This window comes from Dendrobium catenatum, unplaced genomic scaffold, assembly GCF_001605985.2.
Source record: "Dendrobium catenatum unplaced genomic scaffold, ASM160598v2 fragScaff_scaffold_621, whole genome shotgun sequence".
In the NCBI taxonomy this organism is placed as follows: domain Eukaryota; kingdom Viridiplantae; phylum Streptophyta; class Magnoliopsida; order Asparagales; family Orchidaceae; genus Dendrobium; species Dendrobium catenatum.
The window spans coordinates 17,961,581-17,977,151 of record NW_021319083.1 but is presented as its reverse complement, the minus strand read 5'-3'; the positions used below and the strand labels follow the sequence as shown (position 1 = coordinate 17,977,151).

The window sequence follows — 15,571 nt, the reverse complement described above, 5'->3', positions numbered from 1 at the left end:
TCTCTTGCCGCAAAAAAGAAGCACATGTGCTCATCTTTCTTAGTGTAACAGAGAAATCTTATTCTCAAAAATTTTTGTGCTACTACGAAGAGCCATATGCGCCTTTCTTGGCATGATGGCGTAGAAAACTAGGTTGTCTTACTTTTTCCTCCCATACTCGCCTTTGGCGTGGGGAGCTAGCCTAATATTTCCCCTAATGCCCTCTACTTTGGGTGACATTGGGATATTGTTGAAATTTTCAGCGATGTTGCTCAGAAGCAACAAAAACACAAATAACTTAATGAACTTGAACATGACTAAAAAAAAGCAAAATTGTTAAATAGCAACAAATGAACACTCAAAAGACATATAACTTGTGTCAAAAGAATTGATGAGAATTAGAATAAAGATCAAAATGAGACTTCAACTAGATTTTTATGGAACTTCTAATGAGTTTGAAAGCTTGCCTATGAGAATAGAACTTTTTGATTCCATTAAGAACCATCTTGAGCGCTTAGAAGTTTCAAGAGTACATGGTGAATTTAACTTGAAATAAAAATAAACTCAGGCGGATTCTTATTTATTAATGGAAGAATGATTCTTCTGTGAGGTCTACTTGGGTTTTTCTATTTTTTTAAATGACATGAACATCAGTTACTGAAGCAACTTGCACGTTGTGAATGACAGTATGCTTCCATGAATGACTGCCATAGTAGTCCCTATGATGTGCATTCACGTGAATTTGATTTTCTTCTTCAAATAGAACAAAAGTAACCTGCTCTTGTGTCGTGAAACTTTTCAAAAAGATGTGTAGGATGCATCAAATCACTAGAAGTAATTTTATTCGCATGCGTTTTGAAAAATTTGTTGAATGCATAAACTTAGGAAATCTGAGAACATTGCATGGACTAAAAATAAATTGGAATCAAATTAACCCTTCTTTGAGAAACCTATAGTTATAATTTGAACCTAATTCTCTATAAGTGAGGAGATAGTTGGTGAGGTTCAAAGTGATCAAGTTCGAACAAAATACCTGGATGATGGCTATATTGACAAAAACAATCCCAATCAGATAGGAATATATTTTCAAAATGTCTTCGAACCGCAACACAAGTCACTTTGGGCTTAAATCTAAAATAATAATAATAATAATAATAATAATAACCTATAAAAATACTTGGTGAAATATACTCCTTAAAACATAAAGCAATAAAATCATCCATGATTCACAACAGTTTGCTAAGGAATGCAAATTTAAATTTGACCTCTACTCACAAAGAGCGATTGTCATATCAATTATATTGCTAAATCACTATTAAATGATTTTATGCCTAGAAGTATATGGCACATGCCCTCTAATCGGGTGATTGTGCCACTAAATGATATTATTAAATAACAATTATAACTGGGGTCCTCTGATCTGGTGATTTCATTGTAAAACTGTACCATTAAATTTTGATCATGGCTAGCTCCCCTAAGTTCCCAAATGACTTAAACCGTTGAGTGGTGAATTGTAGGGTGCACTTGATAGGGTATAAAGTTCTATGCTAGCTAATGTTGAGTTGAAATTGTCCTCTCAAATAATCTTTTAGCTCAAGTATACAATATTCTATTGGACATGTAACTCATGACTACTGATAAAGATCATTCGATCATGTTGGGTTGACTATTTCTATTGATTAGGTAGACTAAGGTCCATAACAACTCAGGATGATAAAACTATGGGACCTTGATTGAATTTTTCATCATTCGCTTTAAGCTAAATGTGGTAAATTTTCTTAATTCTTAAACTTAAATTGTTGATAATGTACTTTAAGCATTTAGCTCCATAGGCCAACTTTAATCTAAAGTTTTCTTTTGTTATCGAGAGGGGTAATTAATCATAGGGGCTTGTGCCTATTAGAAACCTCGAACTAGATCTTAAAGTCCTTTTAAAATGAGGATGAAATCTCTGGATAATGTTTTATCTACAATTCAATCTACCTCATTAGAATTTAGCCTCCAACAAATAATCTAAGGATATCACAAAAATTTATGATGGATTTTTCTCAAACTTTCCTACTGAGGGTTAAGTTTATGGTTAGATGTCCCATGCTGATTGCCTATGGTAGTTCTAAATACCTTAGGGAAGTTACCTCATCTCAATGGACTATTTTGAGAGAAACTTTGGCTAATAGTTTGGGAATTTTTGTTAAATCATAATCACAAATCTAAGTGATACGTTGTTGCATGGCTCGTAGCCACTATAACACTTGGGTAAGGGGACTCTCAACTAGATTGACATTTGATAAAGTCATCTTAGCAGTGTCTTACACATAGTTTCCTATTCTAAGGGGCAATAGACTCTCTTTTGACGTTGCTATTAGAGAACTCAACCAAAATTGTACAATGACGCACACATGCATGAAAATTAATAGAAAGCATGTACTAAAAAAATGACCAAATGATCTTTTTAGAGATATATGCAAGGAGAGCATGACAAATCTATCACATTTTCATTGCATAAGAGAATGTCACAATGCAACAACAGAAATACTAGACACCTACATGATGTTCATATATTCATCATCACTAGAGACCTGCTTTGTCAGCTCACTCTTCATGCATATTCTAGATCAGAGAATGAGTCCTCAGGCATTTTGCCTAGGGATAATCCCTCAATATTAGCCCCAATCTTGTGATCCACCAAACTAATACCCTTTCGAAAGCCTCAAATAAAACGTTTTTGAAGGCAACGATGCTCTGGGCTTTTTTGCAAATGCAGCTCCTGTCTCGACTTTGGTTTTTGACTGTGCATTGTCTTGCTTTGTAAGCCGATTCTGCAGCCTCTTCCTCAATACTTCAAAGGCCTTTTTGTTTTGCTTCAAATACTTCGAAATCTTTAGAGGGTTTTATTATTAGGAAGAAGAGAAAATAAGATGGTTTTCAGCCAGCATCATAATGCCATACCCTTATTCCATGATCTGTATTTCCAGTTTTGATCTGTTTTCTATTTCCTTTAGCCAAAATCCGCTGGCTCATCTGTTATTGTTTTTAGCGTCAATCACAGCCCTTTTGTCAAGCTTGGGATGCCTCTTGTTGCTCATACCTTTTCCAGACCTTTTCTTCCTTTCAGCCTGACTTGTATAAGGGCAATCCCTCCATCTACTGGAATATTCTGGACCTTAACCAAACTGCAGTAGAACTTCTACCTAGCCATAGGTGTGGCTTTAATGAATGGGGCTTTTACAACTGTGTTAATCTCTCTCTCTCTCTCTCTCTCGCTCTCACATATATATAAGAGCAGAGTAAGATTCTACAAATATTCTGATGTAAAGCAATTCATTGAAAACATAATAAATAATTTAAATTTAATACTCTGCTTTGTGTGAAGGCTATACGAAGCATGTTAAGATATTCTTGCTCCTCTAAAATTATCCTAGTCGTAGTATATGGGAATCTGAAAATACAGGATAAATTGATTCTTTTTCTCTCCAATGTTTTCATGCCATATGTGCTTGTTTGCATCCGTTTATATCATCAACTAACCACTGACAGGCTCTTTCTTTTTTGCAGAGGGCATTAAAGGTACTATTTTTGGGGAATTTCTACAGATTCTGTATCCTATTTTCCTTTCTCCTCTTTTGACTGAAAATCATTTTTGACTGTCTTATTTGCGCTTCTGGTCAATCATTTTCATATAATTTGTGTAGATAGAGGGACGTGTTCTAGGATTTGGTCACACGGACTATGCAAATACAATGTATCATCTTGGAATGGTAATTTTTCCGCTCTCTAAGTTTCACTTTTTTAATGTTTACTATGGAAAATTTTCTTATGATACTCTCTGTTCTTTTTTGAGATATATTTTATAAGAATTGATTGCACTAATATTTGTTAATTGTGTAAAATAGCACACACTATAGTTCATAGTGTAGCAAGATATCTTTTCTACAATTGATATATAAAAACACAACAACAACATCATCATCAAGCCTTTATCCCACTACATGGGGTCGGCTACATGAATCCTTTTTCTCCATTGTGTCCTATTAAAAGTCAAATTCTCGTTTAAATCTAATAAAGAAAGATCATTCCTAATATTTTCTAACCAAGTCTTTTTAGGTCTGCTTCTACCTTTCTTAACATAAGTCTTTAACATAAGTCAAATCTAATACCTCTACTCTCCTAACCGGGTCATCGGAAGGCCGCCATTTTATGTGACCAAACCATCTAAGGCGACTCTCTCTAATCTTATCTTCTAATGGAGCTACTCCAACCTTTTCACGTATATACTCATTTCGTATCCTATCTCTAAGGTTAAAGCCACTCATCCACCTGAGCATCATCATCTCTGCAACACTTAACTTAGTATTATGATTCTCTTTTAATTGCCAACATTCGGCACCATAAAGCATTGCAGGTTGTCATGGCCTTTGTAAATATATTTGCCTTTTGAAGCTTTGTAGAAATGTGAGGAAGAAATAATTTGATCGTTGAAGGATTTCAAAATTTGAGTGATAATTAACTTCAATATATTTTGTGCAGTCATGATAAAGATGATTAACAACAATTTGAATGCTGTTGGTATTTTTGGCATAAAGAGGAGAGAGCTTAAACATATGATAAACATCTTATGGTATCTGAACTCAATCGATGATTTAGACACTTGATGTTGCTTTTTACTCTTCAATGATATTAAAGATTTTCCAAGAAACATGTATCAGCATATGATTGAATGTCAGATATCTGAGCATGTGACCCAATCAATATCACTATATGTCAAAGATGAAGAAGAGAAGCATTGGTTGGAAAGAATAAACCCCGGCACAATATCCTAATAAGATATTAAATGATTTAACGAATATACGTAAATGTAAATGACAAAGAGTTTGGATAAACGTTTGAACTTGTTGAATCGCAAAAGAAATATCTCTTTGAGCAATTGTCAAATAATTTAAGTTGCATATCATTTGTCAAATATAGTGGGATCAAGGAGAATATCACCTTCCTTACTACAGTATTTTGTTTACTTCTAGTGGAATATACTAAGGGAGGTATTTTGGAGATCAATTAAATAAGTTAGATCATGTGTGTACTTATGCTGGTTCAGAAAAATGCCAAAGGGATTGGTATGAACTTTAAAAGCTAAAAAGTGAGAGCACTAAGATTCTTCATATGAAATGTGTTAAGAAGATGTTATTGTAGATGACTAATCCGATTCAAATTTACCACAATAAAAATGATATATTCCACATAAATCAGGAGCAATACTAATACGTGTCTTGCAAAACAATAATGATTAGTCATATTGGCTTTGTTTAAAAGAGAAAATAAGTAGGGTTGATCAAAATTTATTGAATCATGCACGAGTGATTTGTTTCAAATCATGTAAAGTGCTTTTTAGGTTACTGAAGAACTGCGTAAATATATTCATAGAGATCACCATGAGAAATGCATTTTTAACGTCTATTTGCTGGAGTAGCCATCCTTGTGAAGTAACATATGAGATAATCCTGTGTACTATAGTCATTTTAGCTACCTGAGTAATTTTCTTCATAGTCAACCCATATTTTTGTTTGTTACGGAGGGCGATTAAATGTGCCTTACAAAGGTCTAGAGTTCCATCAGGGTGAAGCTTGATCGAGTAAATCCATTTGCAACCACTTAACATTTGGAGGACAATTAACAATCTCCCATTCAGGTTATCCTCAAAAGCTCGATGTTATTCAATGATAGCTTTCTTCCAACAATCATATTTTCTAGCCTTTGAATAACACTAAGGAATAGGAATCAAGGTCAGTATAGGGGGAAAGCCATACCAATTTAGAGGATGAGAGATTCTAGAAGATTGTATAGGAGTAGTGATCTAATGCTAACTAGTAAGCTCATTGGGTGGATCAATTTGCATAGGCTTAGAAGGTGGATTTGGCTCGAGAAGTGGTAAAATTGTATACTATTTTGTATACAAATTGAAGCTTGAATAATTTAGGACTAGAATTTAATTCACCAAAATTAGGAATAACATATAGCTCTGGTAGAGGTTCAACATGAGTAGAGAAAAAAACATAATGTTCAAAGGATCATATGTGATTAGAGAAAAATCTTTTGGAGCATGTTTCAGAATAGACAGATTTTGTGAGAAGTACTATAACCCTTAAATACACATTAAATAGATTGAGCTGAGAGCTTATAACTTTTATGAGCTAGTATATGAATAAAACAAACACAACAAAAAATGCATGCATATTATGTTAGTTGAGATGCTTCTGAAAAGGATGATAATAGGGAGAGTCAAACTTCATGAGATTGATCCTTATGTTCAACAATACAATTTTATTGAGGTGTGTAGAGAAATGTTCACTGAGAAACAATTCCCTTTTTCAAATGAAGTTATGAAATTTAAGTGAGATATTCATCCATAGTGTCATATCGTAGTTCTTTGATGTGGGATGAGAGATGAGTTTCAACATGGGCTACAAAATTTTAAAAACAACTGGTATTTTAGATTTTTTATGAAGAAAATACATCTATGTATACTTGATGCTATCATCAATGAATGTTACAATGTATTTATAATTTGATGTGATATAGTAATATCCCATATATCATAATGAATCATGGCAAAATAGTTTTCATTATGGCTACCATTTGATGGGAAATGAAAGACTTGCTTTTCCCAATTTTGAGTCAATTGAGGATAGGTTTTGTAGTTAGCTCACCCTTACGGGGTTGTGACCCTTTATCCTGACCATTGCAGTGCGTGTCATCTTGTGCGCAAGGGGCATGATTATTTGACATCATCCTTACCTTCCTCTGACTTTTCACAGTCAGTCTGTTAAACTCAAAGATGAAAACTAAACACTAGGGTTGTGCTCTTTGTGGGAGTTAATCTTAACATCTTGTGGTATGAGCTAATGACCACCATCACCACCTTTGTTCACATTCTCGAAGGTACCTACATGTGTAAAGAGGATTCATGATGTTTTAGTTATGGTAGATAGAATAATATAATTTAGGTGATCTAATTGTTTGTACCATAGGCCATCCTTTTAATTTATTGTAGTACATAATAGTGAGATAACCTGATAAATGGAATGATGTAGGGTAAACAATTGTCCAACTTTAAAACACTTTATAAGTATCTTCCTTATCATCTGATCCTACATGATGCAAACATTGATAAGAATTTCTAACATCATGTTGACCTGTAAACCTACAGCCACCAAACCACTACCCACGTTAGTTCTCACCATCGCACGTTTCCATGACCTAACAGTTGGCTAAAACTCGTATAACAGGGCAAAAGAAACGAACAAACAAGGTTCATACGAACTTACTGGCAATCGGAAGGTTTGGTTCTCCCGGCTTCTTCCTTGTGCCGCACACAAGATCGAACTCGATTGCAACCCTTGTTGCCTGTTCGCTCCCCCTGCCTATGACTTCTCTCCCGGTTTTTCGATTCTCAAGCCCACTTCAGAGCCCGTCCCGTCTCCTCACGTCGGTTCTACCTCACAAGGGTGGTCCACCTCCTCCTCTCACTTGCTCTTGCACCGCTTGACACCTCAAACAACCTCCCTTCACATGAATCGAAGCCGCGAGCTGCACTTGCTCCCTCCCCCCTACGGTCTTGCACGTACGAGCCGACCTCATCCTTCCGATCCGTCTCTCATAGAGCTTCGTTTCTTGATTTCAAATAGTGAAAAGGGGAGAAGATTATGCTAATAATACTAATAATAATTACGATTGTGATTATTATTATTATTATTTATTACTATTAAATAATATAAATAGATATATATATACTTATACAATAATAATAAGAAAAGGAAAATTCTGCAATCGTCGCGATCAGCAATCGAAGCAATCAAAGATAATTACTGGGACCAAACAAAGTCCCGAAGCCCTTGGCCGTTGAATAATTTTCGGTTGGGCGGGTTTGAAAGGCAAGTGCCCTCCCTTACCTCCCCTCACAGGGAGGGACTGTTGAGAGGTTGTCGAAATTTTCCTAAAAATTTTCTGGATTTGTTTGGACAATTGGAGAATATTTCATTTAGCAATTTAATAATTAATTGATCAATTCAATTAATTAAGTAATATTTATTCAGTAATTGATGAGCCTACTATTTAATTAACTAAGTAAAACATCATTTAATCACTTGATCAATTAAATAACCTATCATGTTAATTAACTTAAATGGGCAGATAATCTAAATGATTAATTTACCAACTAATTCCAAGTTAATTAATAATAAATTTAAAACTAAAACTCTTAATGGATTTGATTAAGCAGAGTAATCTTTAATTAATAAATTAATCAATTAATTAACCTAATCTAAATAATTTAAACTTTAACTTGATTAAACTAATTATTTCATTAAGTTAATTAAATTAGATTGAAGTCTCATTTAATTGAATAATGAAACCATTTAAGGTAAAGGCAATCAATCTGAAGTTTAATTCATAACTTAAAATTTAACTCAAAGCTAAAATCAAAGCAGAAGCTTTAATTAATCAACATTAATTAATTTTAAAAAATCACTTAAATAACCAGATCAACTAATTAAATTTAAATTTTCAACTTAAATAATTTGAATAAGAGGAAATTTGAATTTTAAAATCGATCAGTTAATGCAAGATTAAAATTTAAATCTAATTAAATAATATTTAATTAATGAAACATTTAATTAAATTTAAAACTTTTATACTAATTAAAACTATTGAGCAATCTAATTTAATTAAGGACATAATTAAATTAAAAATCAATAATTTAAAATACATCTAACATTTAAAAATCTAAACTAACAAACTGAACGATTAAATTTTAATTAAAATTTAACTTTTAATTAATCAACTTAATTAATTAATGCATTTAATTAAATCAAAATAAAATAGAAAACAAAAAGAACAAGAAATGAATGTTTCCACTATCCAACCTAAGTACAAACAAGCAACTCACCAAACAAAGCATTACATGTAGCTCACTAACTCTTTGAGCAAAACAAACCCTCGGACACAAAAACTCTCAAAGCACTCAACACACTCTCAAGCTCTCAGTAGCAAACAACTGCAACCACTTGTGAGCTCTCCAAGCTACTGCATGTGCAATATAACTGCAAACAAGTAAACAAAAATGTGCATAATAAATAAAATTAATACTGAAAAAAGTAAAGCTACAAGTACTATTACGAGCACAAAACAATAACTGCTAACTAGTAAGTGTCAAAACAACTACTAGAGGCTAGTATTTAAACAAAGCTGGCAAATAAGAAGCTGACACTGGTGTCAAAACAATGAAATGTGTAAAGCTATGTCCTCACTAAATTAAACCCTATAGGTTGCTTCTAATGAAAGTAGTGAATCCTACAAGTTGGTTCGAGACCTGCATGGGCCAATGATAATAGCATTATATATATATAAAAAGTGAATCATACTAGTGACTATTTCACTAAACAAATATATTATGTGAAGTGATGGACATTTGAAACATCCCTACAACTTCTAATATAAGTTGTAAGATTGATCTTTCTGGAAATCTTTAGGTAATACTAACCTAACCCTAAACCCCTAACCCCGATCACTTCTAATAGAAGTCTTAAGTCTGACTTTTAGGGAAAATATCTAGGTAGCAACATAACCCTAGACCCCTCTAACGGGCATGCTAGTATATAGGGTTTAGTTTGTAAGATCCACTATACGGACCATTTAGCTTACGGGGCTAGATCGTAAGAAGACTTGTCGTCATGAAACTTCTAAATTCAGAAGCCATAAGACCTATATGAACACTCAAAATTATGAGCCACCTCTAATAGAGGCCATATGACCCACTATTAGGGCTACTTTCCAATGAAAGCAGTAAACCATGACCCAACTCCAATCATTACGGACAACTCCTAAAGGGGGATATACGACCCAATCCAAATCTAAAACTACGAGCAACTTCTAAATAGAGCTATAATTTTACCTTCATCTCTCACAACCAGGGTTTAGAACATCACACTCTTGCACACATATCGACACTTCATGCACAGACTAAATATAATTGGGAAATTTACATACATACTACTATATACTTATTATTTTACATATTTAACACCTCATACATTAATATTACACATATACTACTCAAATCTCTAATTTATATCATTTTTACCACTTTGTGTAACGCCTACCTCACGATGTCTATTTTCCAGCGCACCTGTGACGGACGTCTTTACTCCCGCCGAAATACCCATTGCCGATACAGCTCGCAAATAACCTTTGTCGGACGTCTCGCCATTTTCCTTCATCTGAGGCCGATACAGCTCCTGATCGCATTGTCCTAATTGCTAGAAGTTGCCATTAGATCCCCATTTTCTTCGCACCTCACGGTATTGCCTTCCGCCTCCTGGCTGCTACACGTTGCTGTTAGATATCAAACATCCTAAACCGTATTTTCTTAACGGCTGCTATAAGTTGCCATTAGATATCTAATTACAAGTTGACACTAGTTTCTGTATTCCCTTTTTTTTTTTAATAGAGAATCATGCCCTTATTTTTAAACTTAGAATGTTGCGGCCTTTTTTTCACAACGGATGAACTCGAATAACTCATTAAAACGTTTGCAAAACCTGAAAATATGCACAATAGCAACAGATTTATATATAAGCAAATAACAATTTATACATTAATAAGAAAGAAATTTTCATAAATCTGTAATTATAAAAAGTTTATAAAAATCTGGATATTTATAAAAAATCTGGATGTTTAGCAAATAGCAGCAGATTCATCACTACGGTATCTTCGTTACTAGCTACAAAATCATTTTGAAGTCTGCCAAAGAACTTTCCTAGGAAAAGCTGAACAAGGTGTGGCAATATTTGAAGATACAGTCCAGCAGATTCATACACCTTAGAATGAATACCGACAAACCTTAGAATGAAGACGGACAAACCTATCCACCATATTCATACAACTTAGAATGAAGACCGGAAAACCTGAAGGAGGTCCGGCTAACACCAGGTAGGTTTCGGACAAGAAGCTAGTCTTTGAGCAAACAAATCATTTTTAAAAAATTGAGAGAATGCATCATGAATACCCTAACTGACTATCTCATATTCGCGTCCCCTTTTGCGAGCTCAGATTCGGACAAAAATGAGAGAATGCATGAGAACTTACCTTCCTCCTCTTTTGCGTGCTCTGACTCCTGTTCAATTCTGCCCTAACTAACTATCTCAGAATCGCGTCCAACAAAATGGCAGAAAACGTCGTGAGGTAGGCGTTACATGAAGTGGTAGAAACGATATAAATTAGGAATTTGAGTGGTATATGTGTAATATTAATGTATTAGGTGTTAAATATGTAAAATAATAAATATATAGTGGTATGTATGTAAATTTCCCAATATAATTTCATCTTTAATCAAGTGTGCTCTTCTATGCGTTAGGAGGATTAATTAACTGTGAGGGCTTGCACTCATAGGAAGTAGGACTTAGATCTAAATAAATCCCGACACTACTCTCAGTGAAAATCTGGTTAATTTAAAATTCAATCTACCTCGATAAAATTAAGGACCTTTAAGCTTGTGAGAGTGAGGTTTGCGCCTATTTTTCTTGAGCGGAATACATCACAATTATTAGTAATAAAAATTTCTATTGAGATAAGATTAGTAGAAAATTTAGGAGATATGAGAAAATCTTTTACGAAGAATTAATGTTCATGGTAGTTTCAAAAAGTAATGGACTACCATTAGCAATGTAAATAAATGATTGTTCACGATATGTTGGATATTGTAAAGAAGGTGCCAGGTACCAATCATATGATTAGATGCCCAGAAACATGTAAGATGGAGGTATAACATTCTTATCTTGTAGCCCTAACACTGATGGGACTTTAATGATCATTTGTTGAACTATTTCAATCATAGGACCTGATTTTTCCACAATTGCTATATCAACAACTTCTTGTGTATGATTTGATTGTTGATTCTGAAGGTAAGTATGACATTCCTTGATAATTTGTCCATGTTTCTTGTGAAAATTGCAATTTATTTTGCACACTTGGCATCAAAATGTCTATAGCCCTTGCAACTAAAGTATTGTACATGTTGCACATCTTTTCCTTTGCTTTTTGCATGCAGTTTATTTTGCAAAAAGTTGGTTATGTTGCGAGATATTGGTCTTTGCAAATTAATTTTCTAAAGCGCACATCTGAAGAACGATATGATCCTTAACACCAGATTCTTCTCTTCTTTACAAATTTTGATGTGAAATTCCCCCACAATTTCAACTTCTATTGCCGCACTTTGCATTAGAATTTTGCAAAACTTTTCTGATTTGAATAAAAGTTGAGATGACTTTCTTAGTCTTTTGTAAGTCCTTTATATACCATTACATCTTGTGGGTTAGACCTAAACACCCACTTTCATTGATTCAGTGTTAGAAATGCAAAGGGCATGTCCATGGACATCCTTAAAAATAAGTCTATGGTGGTAATGTCTCAAATTAACAGTTTTCATTTTTTTTATTACTTGCGTGTGTTTCAGGTGCTTTATTTGCAAGGCAAGGAGAAGGATTCTGAGGCACTTCTGCGGGAGTCTATTAGGATTTTAGAGGTTCTGGATAAATTTTTTTGATTTTTACATATATTATATTTTATCAGGTACAACTCATGTATCTAGAATACTTGAAGCTGACATTATTTTCCTTTCAGGAAAATGGTCTGGGCGAAACCATAACTTGTGCAAGGAGGATGCGGTATCTTACCCAGGTATGCTGGTCATCTTCTCCGTTTGTTTCTATTTCAATAATTTTTTTGTTATAGTAGCTATTGCTTGGTGCTGTATTGGATCTTCTTTTTCAATTGGTTAAGATTACCTGTGCAATGCACGCAAAAATGTAAGTAATTCTAAAACCTTATATATGTGTAGTTATCTGAGCGTATGCTGATGCAGTGTCCATCTTAACCTTGTTTCTCATTTGCAATTTGCATTGCTTAAATGTACCCTTTGAGGCACTTATGTTAAAAAAAAAAATTGTGAGCTTTGTTATGAGTCTACAATGAAATAATATGTTCTTCAGGACAATGTATTATTTTCTATGCCGTGCTCGATCACAAAACATCTCAATCCATTGAGGATTGACAAAATTTCTCCTACAGAGTTTCTGAAGATTGCACCAGAGAGGATGTCTTTTTTAATCTAAACTAGTAGTTTTATTTAGTCATCTTAAATATTGGCTAAAACATGTGCAAAATTAATTTCTGTATTGGAAGCCTCTCCCATTTCATTCTTGGGTTGAGTGATGTCAATACATACAAAAAACTGTCTTACAAATTGAATTTTCAATATTACTTTAAAAAATGAAATCAAGTTTTTTTCTATATTAATTAAAAAAAATATTTTCAAAGAGATTTAACTGTTTAATCTACTACCAAATAATGTCAAATGGTATGAGATATTTATCAAAATTCAGTCATTATTTGTTAAGCTTGGGGCACAGTTATGGAGGTCAGTGGTCAGAAAGCCCAAAAGTAAAGTGCAGTGATTGATTGGTGATGTGTTAATTGGATTCAAGGAAATACACAGAAAAGTTGATACAATAAATTTTGATTTTTCAGGAAAATTTGGAAGTTAGATAATCAAGAATTCAGCCGGATAGTAATGGAAGGTAGACTAATCTTCAAGTTTGGTGAAAACCTGTAGTTGTCTTTTGATCAGTCTCGCTTTACTCTTGGGGACCTGATCAAGTTTGGTCAAGGATTTGATAATATGGACGTACTTTTCCAAGGCCCAACATTCTCTGAAGTGAAAGCGTTAGAAAATCAAGCTTCAACTGAGAGGGTCCCAAAGATCAACTTGCCTGCTAAAGAGAGATCACCTCCCCAGAATAGTAGGAAGAGGGTTGGAGGTGTCCCCAAAAGCCTTGGTTTCTCGACCTTCTATTTTCAATAGTTTGACATCTCTAAGGTTCAAAAGTCTAATGAAAGATAGAAAGCCTTCCCTCTAGTTCTACTTGAGCAGATGTCAGTTGTGAGACAATATGAGACGGTTCAGTTCTTGGAAGTTGTCTAGAGTGTGATAAAGTGTTTCATTACAGTTAGTACGAGGAAGTAGTTCTGCATATGATCTGATTATGTCTTAGAGTAGAAATAAAAATAGGAGACTTAGGAAGAGGTTAGAGAAGCAAGAGCAGGTTGAGTTGGAGGCTGAAATGATGGATCTCTCTCCTTTCATTGAGGGTAGTAGATTGAATCCTCTTTTTTATGTCTTGGGGTGAGGGGATGTTAGAAAGATAACTGAATCACCTCTAAGGCCTTCAGTTAAAGTTCCCAAAAACACGCCTAAGAACATCTTAAAGAAGTGAGAGAAAGATATTAGGAATGTTTTTCAAAGAGTAGCTGAGAAAACAAATTCAACAAAAGAAGAGGAAATTAAGGATATGAAAAATATAATCTGTAAACGTATTGTTGATGTGATTCTAAGAGAGGACGAGAATCTCGAAGACAACAAACTAATTATTTAGCCGTCACATAAATACAGGCAGCAGTATGCCCGACAGCCAGTTGTGTCATCTTTAGTTGATGGTTATGTTTCGAAGCCTCACCTTAGGAGAGCAGTCATTGAGCATATTATTCTAGTCTTTAGCTCAGTTGCACCACTTGAGGTCCATGGCAGACCAAAGACTGGTTATGTCTGTTGACCCGTCTGCTGTACCGAAAACAAAAGAAAAAAAAATCTTGCGTACCTCGCTGCCATCCCACGACCTACGCACGTCGCTCGCACGATCGACATCCCATCTCCCACGACTCTGCCGCGTTGTTAAAATGAGCACGAAGGGCTCTCGTTCGCGACTCTCTCTCCCTCGCGCTCGATTCCTCTCTTGCGTCCGCTCTTCTCTTTCGCCCCTTCTCCTCCTTCGTTGCTGTTTGGATTCGTAGCTTCGCAGAAAGTGTAGAGATTGCAAACGTCGCTGCTTCGGCTCCTTTGCTGGTTTGACTTCGCGCCTTCCCCAACTTTCCCTTCCGGTAGGATCGGAAGTTACGACAGTTTGATCGGAAGCAACTCGGGAGCTCGCCGTCTGTGAAGACAACTTTCTCCCTTTCGATCGCTACTTCGACTTCGCTCCCTTTGACGACTTTCCCCTCCCCTCCGATCGGAAGTCAGACATTTTGATCGGAACCAGAACAGGAGCTCACGGCTGTGTAGGTAACTTTCTCCCTACCGCACGCTTCTTAGGCCTAATCCCGTGAATTCGAGGGGTAAAAAATTTATTTTTATTATAATAAATATATTTAATTATAATTGTTTTTAATTAATTTTAGTTAATTAATTAATTATTATAATTAATTATATTTAATTTTAATTAAAATTATTATAATTAAGTGATGCAATCAAAAATTTGGGGGAGGGACCCAAATTTTTTATCACAAAAAGACACTAGACAACTACAAAATAAAGACATATAAAAAGACAAATAAACTAAAAACAACATCTTTACTTTATAATATAAAAACTATTACAACTTAGACAAGACTTACAAACGACTCTTGCAAGACACTTACAATTTGGACGCTTCAAACTTTGACACAAACAAAATGACACCCTAAACTTGCTTACTTTGAGAAGAAGGATACA

At 34.5% G+C, this 15,571-nt stretch overlaps 2 protein-coding genes across 3 annotated transcripts in view; one reads left to right on the top strand and one right to left on the bottom strand.

Annotated features, from left to right (window-relative positions):
- The window catches only part of LOC110105449 (kinesin light chain 3), a gene marked incomplete in the record, with an annotated part of 49,817 nt that overhangs the window by 22,601 nt on the left and 11,645 nt on the right, over window positions 1-15,571 (top strand). For both annotated transcript variants that reach the window (XM_020834961.2, XM_020834960.2), the window contains 4 exon segments: window positions 3,535-3,546; window positions 3,672-3,737; window positions 12,482-12,550; window positions 12,649-12,705. In XM_020834961.2, the coding sequence (XP_020690620.1) occupies window positions 3,535-3,546; window positions 3,672-3,737; window positions 12,482-12,550; window positions 12,649-12,705 (204 nt within the window).
- The window catches only part of LOC110105448 (pentatricopeptide repeat-containing protein At4g01570), a 24,848-nt gene continuing 18,214 nt past the window's right edge, over window positions 8,938-15,571 (bottom strand). Inside the window, exon 3 of the transcript XR_002304142.2 lies at window positions 8,938-9,071. The gene's annotated coding sequence lies outside the window, so the exon portion shown is untranslated. The remainder of the gene's footprint in view (window positions 9,072-15,571) is intronic.